Source organism: Acanthisitta chloris, unplaced genomic scaffold (genome assembly GCF_000695815.1).
Source record: "Acanthisitta chloris isolate BGI_N310 unplaced genomic scaffold, ASM69581v1 scaffold5532, whole genome shotgun sequence".
Lineage (NCBI taxonomy): Eukaryota > Metazoa > Chordata > Aves > Passeriformes > Acanthisittidae > Acanthisitta > Acanthisitta chloris.
In genome coordinates, this window is record NW_008662069.1 from 12,542 (window position 1) to 28,195 (window position 15,654).

The 15,654-nt window shown below is 36.6% G+C and overlaps 1 protein-coding gene across 1 annotated transcript in view; it reads left to right on the forward strand.

Annotated features, from left to right (window-relative positions):
• LARS2 (leucyl-tRNA synthetase 2, mitochondrial) overlaps positions 1-15,654 on the forward strand; it is an 87,287-nt gene that overhangs the window by 10,545 nt on the left and 61,088 nt on the right. Inside the window, exons 3-5 of the mRNA XM_009070463.1 lie at positions 882-973; positions 4,778-4,838; positions 12,637-12,726. Coding sequence (XP_009068711.1) covers positions 882-973; positions 4,778-4,838; positions 12,637-12,726 — 243 coding nt within the window. The remainder of the gene's footprint in view (positions 1-881; positions 974-4,777; positions 4,839-12,636; positions 12,727-15,654) is intronic.

A 15,654-nucleotide genomic window follows, 5' to 3' on the forward strand; every position in this document is an offset into this window, starting at 1 on the left:
TCATGTTTTGCTGTTGTTAAACCTGTGTACCCTTTATCGTGGTTATTGAATTTATAGCACATTTGTACATTTAGGAAATAGGATTGGTTTTATCAGGTGTCCAATATATATGTGTTTAATGGCAGCATATTAAGTACTGGCCTTCTGTCCCTGGTTATTAATCAGGGTTTTTTTAGTAATTGCTGCATTGCTAATTATTTCCCGAAATACTTTGCATGTTATCAGGAAAGCTATACCTCTGTTTCAACAGAAATTATCTATTATATTTTGTAGCAAACTTTTCTCCCCACTTTTATTTGTTTGTGGCCGTGAAATACAATTTGTCAGTCTGTAGTCTATATTTGCAGAAGATATTTTAGTAAAACATGACTAAAAGTGTTTTCCCCATCCTCTTCATTTTGTCTAGTGGATTTAAGGTTATCATAGGGTGTTATTGTTTTCTTGTTCAACGCAAAGGAAAAATAGTAGGCTACACATCAGGTACAGTTATAAAATTGTTCGTTCAATTATTTTTACTTGCTTTCTTCTTTAGAATAAATATTTGATTCTGTCCAGCAGCAGCATCAACTGCTGATTTTCACCACCACACAAATTTACAAAGGGTTGATTTTTTGTCACTGTCAACTTGGTTTGAAATAGTCATGAGGATTTATTGCACAATACTTTCAGCCCTCTCTAACATCACACTGTAGGTAGCAAGTATGCTTCTTAGTCATCTTTTAAAGCAAAGGTAGCCATAGTTGGCATGTTTGGAAGAGGTTCAACTCAGACAAAGCAAATGCTGAAATGTAAAACACTGTTCATTCTTTGGAGGCCTGTGTGTGTTACTGATGCCATTCCAGAACGTTGCATAACATTGTGTTTTACCTTTTTGTTGACAGGTGATAAATCCAATGGGATGGGATGCATTTGGTTTACCAGCAGAAAATGCTGCAGTTGAACATGGGCTTCACCCTGCAAGCTGGACACGAAGGTAGTTTTAATGAATTGAAATAAGACATTTCCACTGTGAATACCTGTACTGTGGCCCCCATAAACCAACTAAACAGAGCAAAACTAGCATAGAAGAAAGACAGTACAGAAAGAACTAGGGTTATCTGAGACCAAGGTTATTTGCCAATGTTTTGTGGTACTCTGCAGCTGTTTCAGTTTTGAAAAATAATATATTGAGATGATTTTCAAAGTTTTAATCTCAATAACTTAAATTGTTAAGAGGTAGAATATCAATAGAGTGACATTTTTCAAACACCAAATTGGTGAGTAAGAAATAAATCAGAATTTCATTATGGCAAGGTAAATCTTAGTGCAGAATACACAGTTAAAAATTATGAGTTACATGGTTAGATTTACCAGCAGTTTTCAGTACCATGAGAAAGTGGAAGAAGCTTTTTTTTTTTGTTTGAGACTGGGTCTTGGAAAGTGATAAGCAGCCATTATTGCTGCTGATTTCTCTGAACATTTTGGGCTTTAGACCACAGCAATGGGTGTTCTGTTCTCCTAATATTCTTTAAAATGAGTGAAAAGCTGTGTAAATAAGCAATTTCTATAAATGACTTGTAAACCAGTCTTCCTGAGTGAAGCTGTTTGTTGTGCTCTGGGTGCAGTAATCTAGCTGTAGTATCTTCATAGACCTGCATCCATTCCCTTCTTCAATAATGCTGTTTCTTTGGCATTTCTTCATGCTTCTGGTCTCATCTTAAGACCTCTTGGTACTTTTCCACCTAAATTTTGGTGGCAACTGATTTCACTTAGTGAGAATGCACGTGGGCACTACACACAAGTTATATCTCCTTTTTTTAAAAACTTTCCTTCATGTATTGTTTAGACATGAGTATGCCTCAGAACCAATTACCATCAAGACACAAAATGCTGGTTTTGTTCATTTGAGAGACTCTGAATAATCCCTGTGTACAGTGTGTTGTGGGCTATCAATATTGTAGCATGGTCAGTAAATTGTTGATTTCTGTCATCCTTCAGTAAGTCCTATACAAGCTCAGCTGTAAAACAAAATTTGCTACCTGTTATATGAGTGTCTTGTTTTACATCAATTATCTAGATGGAAACTTCAACAGATAGAGCATTACTGTAATCCTTGCCCACATGACAAATGAGGCACAGGGAAGCAAAGGTTGTAATTTTGACGAAACGAGGCTTACATTAAGTACTTACTGACAACAAAAGGGTTAGTGATTCCCCCTTCTTTCTACTACATGGTCTACCTATTATACTGGCTTTGGCACTCGTGGCATGTCTTGTTGAACTGACTCAGCTTGCCAACTCAGAGGAAAGTCTTCTGCCAGCTGACTGAGTTGAATTGGCTCGAAAGAAAAGCAGTGAGCATGTGGGGCAGAGAATTGTGCAGTAGCAGAGTGCCATATCAGCTCAGCCTGTCTCATCTTAGCAGTTTGTCTAGGTCATACCAAAAAAAGCATGTGGCAGAGCACAGCCTGATCTGATTATCTTCTGCTACTTTCTGTTTTGTTCTGTTTTTCTCTTTTCTTATAAATGGGTGTGTATTATTCCATACACTTAAAGCAGTTCAGCTAGTTAGTTGCAAGTACAAGATGTTTTGTAAGAGAAGAAAAATGTTGCTTTGAAAATTTCCTTGGTAATGAAAAGAGCAATTGTTTAGTTTGTAGAGTTAGATAACAATATTATGATAAAAAAAGCTGAGAGAAGTTAGCATATCATCATTGCAACTGATTATAATAACAGCCAAATAGAAAAATTATTTACATACCCAAGATTTTTTGATTGTGCTCAGGAAGGGAGTTGGTTCTTTGCACAGTCAGTTTAAATTCTAACCACTGCAGTAATCATAGTCTCCCATTTTCTCTATTGTCCCTGTCCTGAATGTTTCCCATGCAGCAGGGATAATTGAACTGAACATGGAGCTGTGATGGCAACCTGATGTGTTTTTGTCATCCCTGGCACAGAGCCAGCCACCCCTGTAGAAGGGAACAAATTTTGGCTTGTTTCAGGAGTGAGCAACCAAGTTGCAGAGCATCTTGATTTTCTGAAGAGGTGATTTCAGATTAACTCAAATTGACTATAACTTTTTGTGTTCTCAAAGTTAGGAAGAAAGGTATACCAAATTGAGGACAGAATTATTCATACAAACATGGAAAAAATATTAGTAAGAGTTAGCATAGCAGCAGAAGCTTTGTGAAAACAACTCAGATTCGATTAGTCTTTTTTTTTTATCAGTGCAGTTGATTTTGAACAAGACTTTAATATAAGTAGCACTACTGAAAGTATGTTTTCTCCCAGTGAAAGTAAGAGGATTTCCTGGTATACCCAAACCAGGAAAGATAACTTACCAGAAAAGGCAGACCTTTTCCAGTGTAGAATCATGAAATCATAGAATAATCAAGGTTGGAACAGGCCTCTAAGATCATCGAGTCCAACTGTTAACCTGCCTCTCCAGTGTAACCCCTAAACCATATCTTCCAGCACCAGATCCAGATGCCTCTTACACACTTCCAGGTATGGTGACTCCACCACCTCCCTGGGCAACCCATTCCAATGCCTGACCACCCTAACAGTGAAGAATATTTTTCTAATATCTAATCTGAATCTCCCCTGTCTCAGCTAAAGGCTGTCCCCTTTAGTCCTCTCACTGCAGGCATGGTAGTTTTAGGTAGTTGTAGGGAGAAATGAGGTCACTCAATGAGCTGCTTCTCAAGACTAACTGGGATTCTGTGCCTGTTAATACTAAATATTCACATTACTCAGTTACTTAGCAGTGCAAGTTTGTTCTGGATCAGAATTAAATGCATGCTTTCATGACTCTCAGCTTAGCAAGTATGGGAGGAGAGATGCTCCTTCAGGTAACATAATGCATTTTAATAGAAAGGCAAAAGTCCATAGGAAATTTTAACCAATTTTACAGTACGTGAATGAATTCACACCAGGTCACTGGTTAATAGTGTGTAATTGTGGGTGTTTTGGTGAACTGTATATAGTGTATTTTCAAACTAAAGCTTTAGTGTATATTCTGCTGTATCTTATTTTACATTTGTAATGTAATTCATTTGGTGCAACTTCTAGCCTTACAGTTTCACAGCTGACTTATATTTACATATGGCTGTGCTGCCACCAGTTTAGGAGTCCCTTATTGCCTCCCAGGATATATGTTCCCACTGCCTCCTTTGTGTTGGCTCAGCTGGTTTTGTGGCCCACAGTAATAGTTGGTTCAGGGGAAAGCAAGAAAGCTGGTAGGGGTTTTTTGGAGAACTTTTTGTAGGGCATGTCTTCAGTTGAGTGGGTAAGCTGATTCAGCTCATCCTGTAGCCACACAATCACCACAGCCAAAGCAAAATGCAGCCTGGATAGCATTGCCAGAACAGAGCAGTATTAAGCTGATGGTGAAAGTGCATCCTACCTACTGCATTGAGAGGATTTCAGAGAGCCCTTTAGCTCAACTACAGTAAAGATAATTAAAAATAATGAGAAGTGATGCTTCAGTAATGTTTCCTTCAAACCACAGTGCCATATTTGCTTTTAAGTTGTATATAAATCAAGAGGGGAAAAAACTGTTGTCCTGTATACATAGCCATTAAAATTGGACCAGAATACACTAGGGACTTTTAAAATGGTTGTTAAAGGTGAGTATTCTGACAATTCCTTGAGTCTGACTGCTAGTGAGATCATAGTGTTTAGAGGTTAATTCGTGCTTTTGATTTCTTAGAGCTTTATAAATACATGATTTTAAATATGGTCACACGATATAAATATTTTAAATTAATAATTTTCAATTTTTATTATTATTTTTCAGTAATATTCAACACATGAGGGAACAATTCGATGCACTAGGTCTGTCTTTTACATGGGAAAGGGTAAGATGTTCTTTTTAAATTGATACTGCTTTTATTTTATTGTGTGATGGAACATCGGAAACCATGGAATTTCACCATTTTATTTATGACAATATAGAAGTCTGGTAACCAATTTAAGTTGATAAACTGTAAAATCAAGCTTTTCTCAAGGTTTTGTCAAATTTCCCTCATTTATGGCATACTGATATCATCTGGTAATATCAATGTTTAGGAGAATCTTTAAAGTGACTTCAGTTTTGTATTTGGATTTTTCTCTCTGCTTTTTCATCTCTTTGAGGTAGCAATTTTCTGTGTTAGAAGTAAGGCAATAGTGTAAACAGATATTTATGAAACAGCATGACTTTGTGTTAAGGTATGATTTTTTGAGGAGTGCTGTTTTCAATGTGTATGTCAAGAGTTTAAAGCTAGTAAACTGAAATAGTGGCTTGGTTATGTTATTTCAGATTGAAGCATAAGCCTGCACTTTTGTAGATGTTCATATCATGCCCATTTTAGAAAACAGAAATTTTATTTGAATCTCTAATGCTTGAGAATCATGTGTCTACCTTAAAAAAACTTACCAGACATGATCAGGCATAAGCTAATGTCATTTTCCAGATAAAAAAGAAATTAATGTTTGAAGCAATTGTAAGGTTATTGTATTTACCAGTGAATCAGTCAGTCACTACCTTTATATTCTCAGCAATAACTGTTGCTTATCACCTTAATATGATTTTGAATAGAGTGATGGAGATGCTAATCTTGGATTTTTATGGCAGTATTGTAGATCTGAAGAGGAAAAGCATTAGTTTTCTGACAGTCTGAGACATACCATCTGTTTTCTTTAATCTTGAAGGTGAAGTTGTTTTTATTCGTATGTCTTACATCTAAAAAACCCATATTTTATCATGCCCTATGTATGGCAAGGTTTTTCAGTGTAAGCCTTTTTAGTAAGATTTTAGTTTTCTTGGTAGCCAAAAAGCTGCTCTGAAAGCAAAAGATTTGTTGTGGAAGGTTTGCCACACACTTTCTTGACAATTATTTTCTTATACTTAAACCTGGTGGTATCTCAGAGATTTTCTGTATTTGTGGTACACCAGTACTTGAAAACAGTGAAATCACATTTTGGGCTATGTTATGGAACACACGTGCACATGTGTGTGCGCACACATGAGAGGAGAATGTTGCATGTTGCCTTTCGGGACAATTGTGCAAATTCATCTCTGTGTATGGACTTCTGTTCAACTCTTCCATTCTGAAGAACAGATGGAGAACTGGCAGTACTGAAAACCATGGCAGGAAGTATAAGTACACAGGGAAAAAATCATTTGTCATGTCTGTGCCTGTTCTTTGAGGATTGCCTTCACTTTTCTAGTGAAGGTTAATGAACTTTCAGTTAATGTACTTTGAGAAGTTTCTGAGTACATGTGGAAAGGGCTTTGATACTCTACAGCTAACTCCATTTGAACTGTTATATAACTGAAATACTTCAGAATGCTCTTGAGACACATAGTTTGTGTTTTTGAAAGGTGAGATGTTAAAACAGCTGAAAAGTGTTCCTTTAAACACAGTGCATTTTGTAGGTTTTACTTAGCTTATGAGTTAAGTTTTGTTTTACCTAGTAAACCTGCCTTGCTCAATGGAGTGGGTGACCCTGATGGTAACCATTAGAAATAGGTATGTTTATTCATTGCAAAAAAACAAAGGTATGATACCTGAAATATATTTGTATTACATGATCTGCAAATGCACAGATATTTGAGATAGCCATGAAAGAACTACCCGTGGAAACTGAAGGGCTAAGCTGAAGCAGAGTTGTGTTTTCCAGGCTGGTACAGCCTGCTTCTCTGCAAGGCTAAATAGGCAGGGCAGAGCATCTTACTGCCTCAGCTGTCCTGCTTCTGGGCTAACTCAAGCATATTTGCAGAATCTTATCTTAAAAGTGAGCTCTTTGAGGCAAAGAGTTGGGGTTTTTATTTAAATACTCTGTGCTTGTTTGTCTCTAAATCAGTGGCTTACAAAGTACCGTGGCAATGCAAATACAGCCACTAGCATTAGTGATTCCTATGAAAAATGCAAGAAAACCACCTTTTATATGGATTAGTCTAACTAACTGAGACCATTACACAAAACAGAACTTTGTTTTGAATTGAATTTAATTGATGTTGCTTAAATCTGCCCCTTCATTGCACTAGAATGTAGCACTTAGCAAATACACGCTGGAGGGAACACATTCCCCTCACTTAGATTCCTATTTTAGCCCGTGGTGAGCTGCCTTTTAAAACTGTGAACCTTTTATGTTCTGTCTCTGCCCTCTGTGGCCACGTTAGAGTATATGCTTAGATGATGGGAAGGAAACTTGAAAAGGAAAAAAGAGTCCATTTTGAATACCTAGGGCAAGCAGCTATGCTGAGGAAGCTAGCTGCTTGTAAAGTCATGTCTGGTGGTCAAGAAATTCGTGTCCAGGAAGGTGAAGACTAGTTCTAATTTCATTACTTGATAAAATTATTATGAACAAATCCCAGTGCCTCTGTGATACTAGAAATTTCTTTTTACCTGTTTATAAGGCTTTTTCATCGTTCTCTGTCTTGGAAATCAAAATGTGCAAGTATTTCTATGTTGTAGCAGTCAGTAAAATTACTTAACCAGTAAAGCACCACAAACAAGGCATTAATAAAGTTTATTTCAGAAAGTCAGGTTACAAAGATACTTTAAAATTGTTCACCTAAACAGAAAATGTCAGCCAATGAAAAATGGAATTAAATGCATAAAATAACTGTGTAAGTACTTTGCTTTGGAGTAGTTGTAAATATGAATAATTAGCTGATTTTTTTTACCTGAGACATGTAGATAATTTAGGTGTCTCAAGTAATAAATGTTATATTTTTGAATCACGTGGAAAATGGTATAATTTTGGGGAGAAATATATAAAAAAAACCCCAGTAAGAGAGAGAACATTCTATGCTGAACATTTATATTTCTCAGATGCAAGGCTAAAAAGCCGAAGTTTGAGCACGGAAGAAATATCTCTGAGAGACAGTAAAAACACCTAGAAAAATTAAAAAATGCACAACATTTTTGTTACAATTTTGGTTTTCGGATAACAGTAATTTGAGTATTCCTGGTGATCAGATTTTCCCAAAACACAGCCCCAGACAGCATAGCAAACTGCCTACCAGTCTTCTTTTAAACATGATTTTCAGGAGAACTAGGCAATATGATTTTCAAAGACTGGTATCAGCAGCAGCCAGGGAAGGAGAGCATAGAACTTCCTTCCTTTCTTTCACTCAGGAGTGCCATCAGGCTGAGTGCATGTGCCCAGTTAGCCATCAGTTCACCACTGTTATTATCGGTCTGTAACTTTCTCCTCGAAGGCAGCTCATTCTGCAAACATCTTTTAGTCTCTCCAGCTTCTGCATTCCAAGTGACATATTTTTTTGCATAAGAGTAATCTTCCCCTTCTGCTCTGTGCATTTAGAAAGATCCTTGGTAGGTTTTCTCTGTGCAGTTATTTTTCTGTTTAGTTTTGAAGTTGTCATTCTTGTGTGTTGCCTGAGCATGCATTAAACGAACAGCAGAGAGAGCATTACCTGTGAAATTTTCCTTTTATCTACATATCACTGTTAATCAGCGATCCTGCTTGTAATTAAATTTAAAACAGGAAACTGTTGATACAAGGCTACTGGGTTTTTGTCCAGGAAAGATATTCATGCTCTAAAATGTAGGCCCTGTATGACATATGTGTTTGTAACTAATAAAGCATAAAATTAAGGGCCTTTGAAATACAAAGATCCAGAATAATTTAGAAATGTAGCTTGGTCTAGCTCTAAAGCTCTGAAAATCAAATAATTATGCTCTCATATGCCAAAATAGGCAAGTCATTGATTAAAGACTATCTAATCTTCCCAAATAGATTTTGAAAAAAAAATCTATCCGGACTTTTTCTCCTTATCTCCTTTTAATAAGAGCAACACGTCTGTCTTCGGTACAGCGTAAGACTGTGCTAAAAATAAAATTATTATTAATAAACTAGGAGATTACTTCTCTTCAGTCTAGTTATATTCATATATATTCATAAAGCCTGGTGGATCTTACAACAAACAAACATTTTCAAGCAGCCTGTAAATATTACTTTTATTCTTTTAAAAAATAGCCATGAAAGTAGCTTGAAGATGTAACCTTCTTTAAAAAAACACAAGCAAAACCCAGTTATAAGGTCAGAGCTAGCAAATACAAAGTTGTAAGAACAGAGCAGGTTTAGAACAAATAATGAATTATAAAACAAGGCATTTGAAAATTAATTTTTCTTTTATTAATGACTAAAATTTTCCATTCTGTTTGTTGGTCTTTTTGTTTACTCAGAATCTCTTACTGTTGGTTTTCCCATATTTTTGGTACCTAGAAGGGTTTTTTTAACCAGATCTTTTAATAATGAAAGGCCCTTTAATCTTAACATGAACCAGTTGATTCCCAAGGTGCAGTACTATCAAATCTAAATTGTAATACTGCCATTTACTGTGTAACTGAGAATTTGTTTTCAAAAGTAACATTCTAACCCTTCCATCGTGCTATTCATTAGGAATGGATTGCTGTGCTGCAGTAAAGGAATTATGCAAAGTAGTTTTTGGTAAGGCTAGGGGTCTTTCTCTTCTATGCCTTGGCAGTATCCACAGACCACTTTCACAGGTGATTTGTTGTAATTGTTGTAATGAGTTGTTTTAATGAATGAGTCATTCTTGTAGGAATAAGGAGCAGTAACAGTAACCAATGATAAAGATGCATTTTGGTGAGAGCATCAGATACTGCTTTTAAAGCTGACAAAAGGAAAAGGCAAAATGGTTGGAGGGAAGAGGGAGATGTTTTCCCTCTCATTTCATGTCACCTTCTGAGATGCAGAGGTGATGGGTGGTCACTGAATCTGTCATAGGGCATGAAGAGCATGAAGTGAGTGGACAGCTGAGCAGCATCATACATCTTTGTAAAAGGGTTCTGATTTTCAGCAGGTTTTTTTTTTGAGAAAATATGGTAATATCCTGTTACGCTGAACTGCTTTATGATTTGGGATTCTATGCATGTGCTGTTATGTTAGTGCTCAGATGGCAAATGGGAAGCAGAAAGTTACGGTTTTTGTCAGGGTGGAAGGGCTCCAGTGTGCTATGTTTCAAACCCTTTTATAAACTCTTTTGTGTATTTCTGAGTTAAGTTAGTTCTGTTAATGACCTGCAGATCTTTGTCATGCTCATAAAGTATAAATAGACACGTTAACATTCGCCTTCGTTTGTGCATGATGGCAGCCTAATGGAAAATCTTTACCAGACATTATTTATTTTGTCGAGGTCGGTTACTGGAATACACAAGAAATTATTTTTAACCATAAGTGTGTTAAATGATAGGGAAAAAATCAAAACACGTTTTGAGACTGACAAGAGTTTACTGGCTTGTCTTCAGCAGCTCATTTCACAGGGTAGTGATGTAATTTCTTTCTTCATTAACTTCAAAAGTTACTCCAAACCTTCATGGTTAAAAAATTACATTATGAGCTTGAGTGGTCTTTTTGCAACTCAATGACCACGCAGCAATTTTTTTTTTCACTGCTGCATTCCTTTCTGAAAAGTTTCGATTTACAGCTTTTGAGAGAGCATGTACATGGGATTCTGTTCTTAGGACTTAGCCTGTAGCTTGTAGCTCAAGCTTGTTTTGCTTGTAATGTGCTTGTTTAGATTGGGAAATGTAATTTTTGTTTCAGCTAGCACATATCTGCCATTCGGGGCCAAAAGGACGAGTCTCAGTCCATTTTACTATTTTTGTTTGACAACTCATTTCTGTTGTTGTTCACATAATACTGTACTGAAGGGGATTGTCCCTCTTCTTTTGTATGTCTGATATTCCAGTCATGAAACTCTGTTGCCTGTAGTGGCATCACAGTGGCAGAAGAACTGTTGTCACTGTGTGGAGAAGCAGGAGAAAAGAAAAAAAACTTCATGGATAGTGTCTACTTGGAGAGATGGAAATCAGACTTTTATCAAGTGGGTTTTTTTAGTGCAGAGCATGGGGATTTAATCAAGACATTGTTTTTCATTACTAGGTCTTCACATGCTGTGCTGAAAACTTGCCATTAAATGTCTCTTTCTCATCTTGAAAGCCTCTTAGACGCACTTTTGAGACACATCTATTCAAAGGTCATATTAATTGTTTAAAGCAATGTTTCAGCACTGGAATATTAAGTTCAAAGCAACGTTTCAGCAGCAGAATGTAAAGTTGTAGAAAAGGAATAAAAATTTTATGCTAGAGTGTTTCAGATGCCATCTGAGTAGCAGATGATATTGCAGGAGTTGTGTGTAGTGGGAAGCTTTAGATGATAAGAAAGCCCACGTGAAAGGCATTTCACATTTGGAGCTACTTCTGGTACCGGATAACTATTTGCAAATGGAATAAATTTTATCAGTGGCTTATAGATAAGGTTTTTATCTGTAACTGTAAATTCAAGAGATGTTCGAGCTGATTTGGAGTTCAGCATAAGAGCCATCTTCCACTTCAGTAAGTCAAAATGGTCAGACAGAAACTTTGTAGAAATGTTTCTTCTTTAAGCAAGTGCAAGTTCAGCAGAAAAACGGTTGAAGAGGGAAACGTGGCCTGTTTGTTGTTACATATGTATGATGTAATAAGAGCTTAAATATTGAGTTTACACAGTTGTTTTCACTTTGGCCAAACTTTAAAATAGGTGGGTGTGAGCATATGGGTTTCCATTACGCCTGTGAGGCTGTAAACGTGGAATCCCTTAGTCATTCTTGCATCTTAAGATGTTTATTTGAAATGCAGTTGGTTGTTTTTTTTAAGAACAAACATTTAAAATATGGAACTTAGTAAGCACTTGGTAAGTAGGTTGCTTTTTAATTATTTGAGTTCACTAAAAGCTTGGAAAATGTTTTGGAGTTTAAAAAAAGCTATCCATTATATTGTCACTGGCTATTCTCTTAACTCCCATTCTTCCTTCTTATGTTGTATTTTATCTTTGTCTGTCTTTATTTCCCTCATAACAGTCCTCTTTGTTTGTGACTTCTTTTATGACTCATTTTTTCCATACTTCAACCTAGAGCATTTTCTTAACTTGAGCTGGCTTGCCTTTTGAAACAGTTGCTTATTTGACCTTTGACTGTGAGATATCCTTCATAAGTCTGTCAGTCCTGAGGTTTAGAATCTTACCTCATGTTTCGTCCTGTTTGCCCCACACACTGTCTGCCCACAGCCTCTGTTCCTCGGTGCTGTTCTGCTGTCCTCCTGCCCCCACGTCTTCAGCTGGAGGCTCCTCTCTCTGCTTGTCTTGCAGCAGCCACATCCCTGCTGCCTCTGAGCAGCCGATGGGCTCTGTTCCTGCTTTGCATTGCTGAGAAACAGAGGCAAAGGCAGCCTGGCTAGGATGCCTTCTTTGATAAAGGTCTACTTTTTTTCTTGTTTTGCTGTTTCCCTGATCAAGCAGCTGTGATCACTTCCATTCATCTTCTGTTCTGATACCTATCAGCATTAATCTTACAGGGTTCTTATATTCCATGTTAGCAGGGAAACTTTTCCCTGCACATCAAACCCACACAAAGGCAGTGTTCTCTGGTTTTGTGTTCAGGTGAATATCACTCTGTGTGAACATTACACAACTGGGGTTTGTACGCAAATAGATACATAAATGAGCATTTCAGCTTACTCTGTGGAATGTATTATACATTATACATTATACGTATATCCTGGATTAATTGTTTAAGTTAAAATGTTGTAAGAAAAGACTAAGAATAATTTCAGGAATTTTTATTTTACTTCATTTCCACAGGAGGTAACCACTTGCTTACCAGAGTACTACAAATGGACACAATATCTCTTTCTCAAGCTTTTTGAAGCTGGAATAGTGTATCAAAAAGAGGTAGGCACAAATTTTGACCTTTAATATTTTGCAGGTACACTAATTTAAGTAATTCTTATCAGTGGCACATTTCTGAATTGTCTGTTCACTTTCATTAAGTGGATTGTGCTCTGTTAGTTTTAAATCACTCTAAAATAGAATGTTTTATATATAACTGAATTTTATATGTAACTAACTAACTAACATGAATGGCCGTTGTAACAAGTCAAATCAGAAGTGTTTATTGTAAGAGATTTACGTTGAAGTGCAGCATCAGAATATAGCTTTTACTGGTTTATTTCCTAGCTTTAATACAGAACTTTCTAGATCTTAACTTCCCTCATGAAAGTGTATGACAGTGTGATCATTAGGAGTCTCTTCAGCAGTGAGATTATTTACCTGTATGATATTGCTGTGATGCTGTCTCAAAACTGATGGTATTGGATTATTTGAATTAGGTGCACAGCTGTCCTATTCCTGAGCCCTATTCGTGATCTCTAAAATATTGTAGAAGTATTCAATTCCCAAAGACTATCACAGCTGTTTGTTAGCAGTGCATTAAGAAATTACAGTATTTTGTAAATGGCATGTAGCAGACTATCTGAAAAGTGAAGGGTTGAGTTAATTTCTTAAGCAGGAGGTAAAATAAAGATACTAAATGAGCAGTCCGACGAACTCTCTGTATAGCCAAGGCAGTTCCAAAATACCTGAACAGCTGCACTTAAACAAAGCTGCAATTTAGTGAATATTTCTAACTTAAAATGGAAACTAAGGTTTCTTAAATGTGCTTTTATGTTTCCTTCGTATTCTATAGAAACCAGGAAACCCCCTAGGATATAATTAGGGATGCACTCCCATTATTCTCTGAACCAGGATTGATGGTTAAAGATAGCAGGGTGTTACAGAGCTACTTCCCCTATTTGCATAGGCAAGATGTACTCAGAGATCTTAAATGACAACCAGCAAAAAGCCTCAATATTTGTTATGTACTAACATGCTGGATTTGGTTTTGTTGGTTTTTTTGACTGTAATTATTTTTTGTTTGTAATAAAAAATTTAACCCCCTAGTTTGCCATAGCAAAGATATTTTTATCTGTAAATTTGTTTGCTTGACAAGTGATCCCAGGTGAATCTGAAAAGCACAAGGCTTGTGCTTCATTCAAAGCAAGAATGATATACAGAATAAATTTTGCATGCAGGCTCCAAGGACTGTAGGATCCTGGAGGTGTTTGAGTACCAGTGATTGAATCTCCTTCCAACTTCCATCTGCTTTCATGTTAAGGATCAGTTCGTGGACTTAAATCAGCATCTGTCAACCTGTAGGAGATGTAATCTGTGGTGGATATGAACCAGTTGCTTTTTGGCAGGAAACAGATGGCAGAGAGAGCCCATAACCTTGGGTCTCTTCAAACAGTCATATATACTTAAAACATATATTTATCTCACGTTGTCAGTGTATCTGCAATATATATTAAGCAGTGCTTTTGCACAGCTTGAAACCTCCTGTATTACAATTTCATTTTGGGTACAAGGAGATAATTCATAGCTTTGCTGTAACAATAAGTGGAATGTTAGCCCAGTTATCACTCTGTTCTAGGAGTATATGTGTCTGACCAGAAATTACTGACAGGGAGACACAGACTCAGTATGTCTGGGAGCTTCAGTTATTGAGGATTAACAGTATCTGCCTGGGTGCTGCAGCATCCACAGGGGGCATCTTTAGTCACTGTAGCAAAATCCTCTCTCATCTTCCTGCAGTACTGATCTACCCAATACACTATAGAGGATATTGACCTGGCCAGATGTGGATGTCTCACTGAGGTTGATACCTGCCCTCTTATTTTGGTGAGATACCTGTAATCTGGACTGGAACCAGAGACACCAAACCTGGAGAGAGATAGTTATGCTATAGATACCTGAAGTTAGACGAGATGAATCCTGTCTTAAAAGCTTATGGTCTACATTGGTGTACTGAGGAGAGGGAAATAATTGTTGTGCTCTGTGTACACTCTTGCACTGTGCTTGCTTTGTGTAGATGATGCTTAGCAGCTTCCTGGGGTCATAGTGTCAGAGGCTGTCATTGTCAAGAAGTTGCCTTTGTGAGGTACAAGTAGGAACTAAAGATTTAATTTATTATTCAGGTTCTAGATATTAGTCAAAAGTCTGTGAGAGATGGAAGGAACAAAATGTAACTTTAAAAATTCAAAGACAAGCCCTTTCAGCTACTGATTTCTTAAACGCACATTTGCTTTATGTTTTGCATGATTTATTTAGATATATCCTTATGATTCGTAACAGGAACATTTGTTATGCTAAATAATTATGTAAATCATTTCAGTTACCTTCTAAAATTTTCACCATGAATTTGATACAATATCGTCAGAATAGAAACATTTTTTTCTCGACTTTGAGTCATAGGCAGTTTAATACAAGTTGTGCTAATACTGCTTTATGCAACTGGCATGTTATTGCTTCTTAATATTATCTGATTTATCTCTCTTTAGGTGTTATTTTAACACCTAAAAGTGGTGTGGGTTTTTTTTCCAGAACTTTCTAAATTAAAAGATCATTACTTTAGAGCCAACTTCATAATGTGTTATGCCATTACTGAAGAAGCTGTGTTTTCTGAAAGTGTGGAAAATAGATCTGTAATAGTGGAATATATTGATTTCTTTTCATTTCCTAATGAATTTTCATAAGACTTTTATACAACACAGCGTGGTGTCGTTGGTTTGTATAGTGTAAAACGTTTAAATTCCAGTCTGAATTCACACAAGCTCCATTTGAAAGTGAGTTTGTTTTTATCAAAGAAGGACTTTCATTCATTTAATGGTAATACATTTTCTATAAGTCAATGGAGGCAGTCAGACTTTGTGCCCACACACATGTCCACATGCACACACACACACACACCCCACCCAGACCAGTAGCAGTATTTCTAAGGAAGAG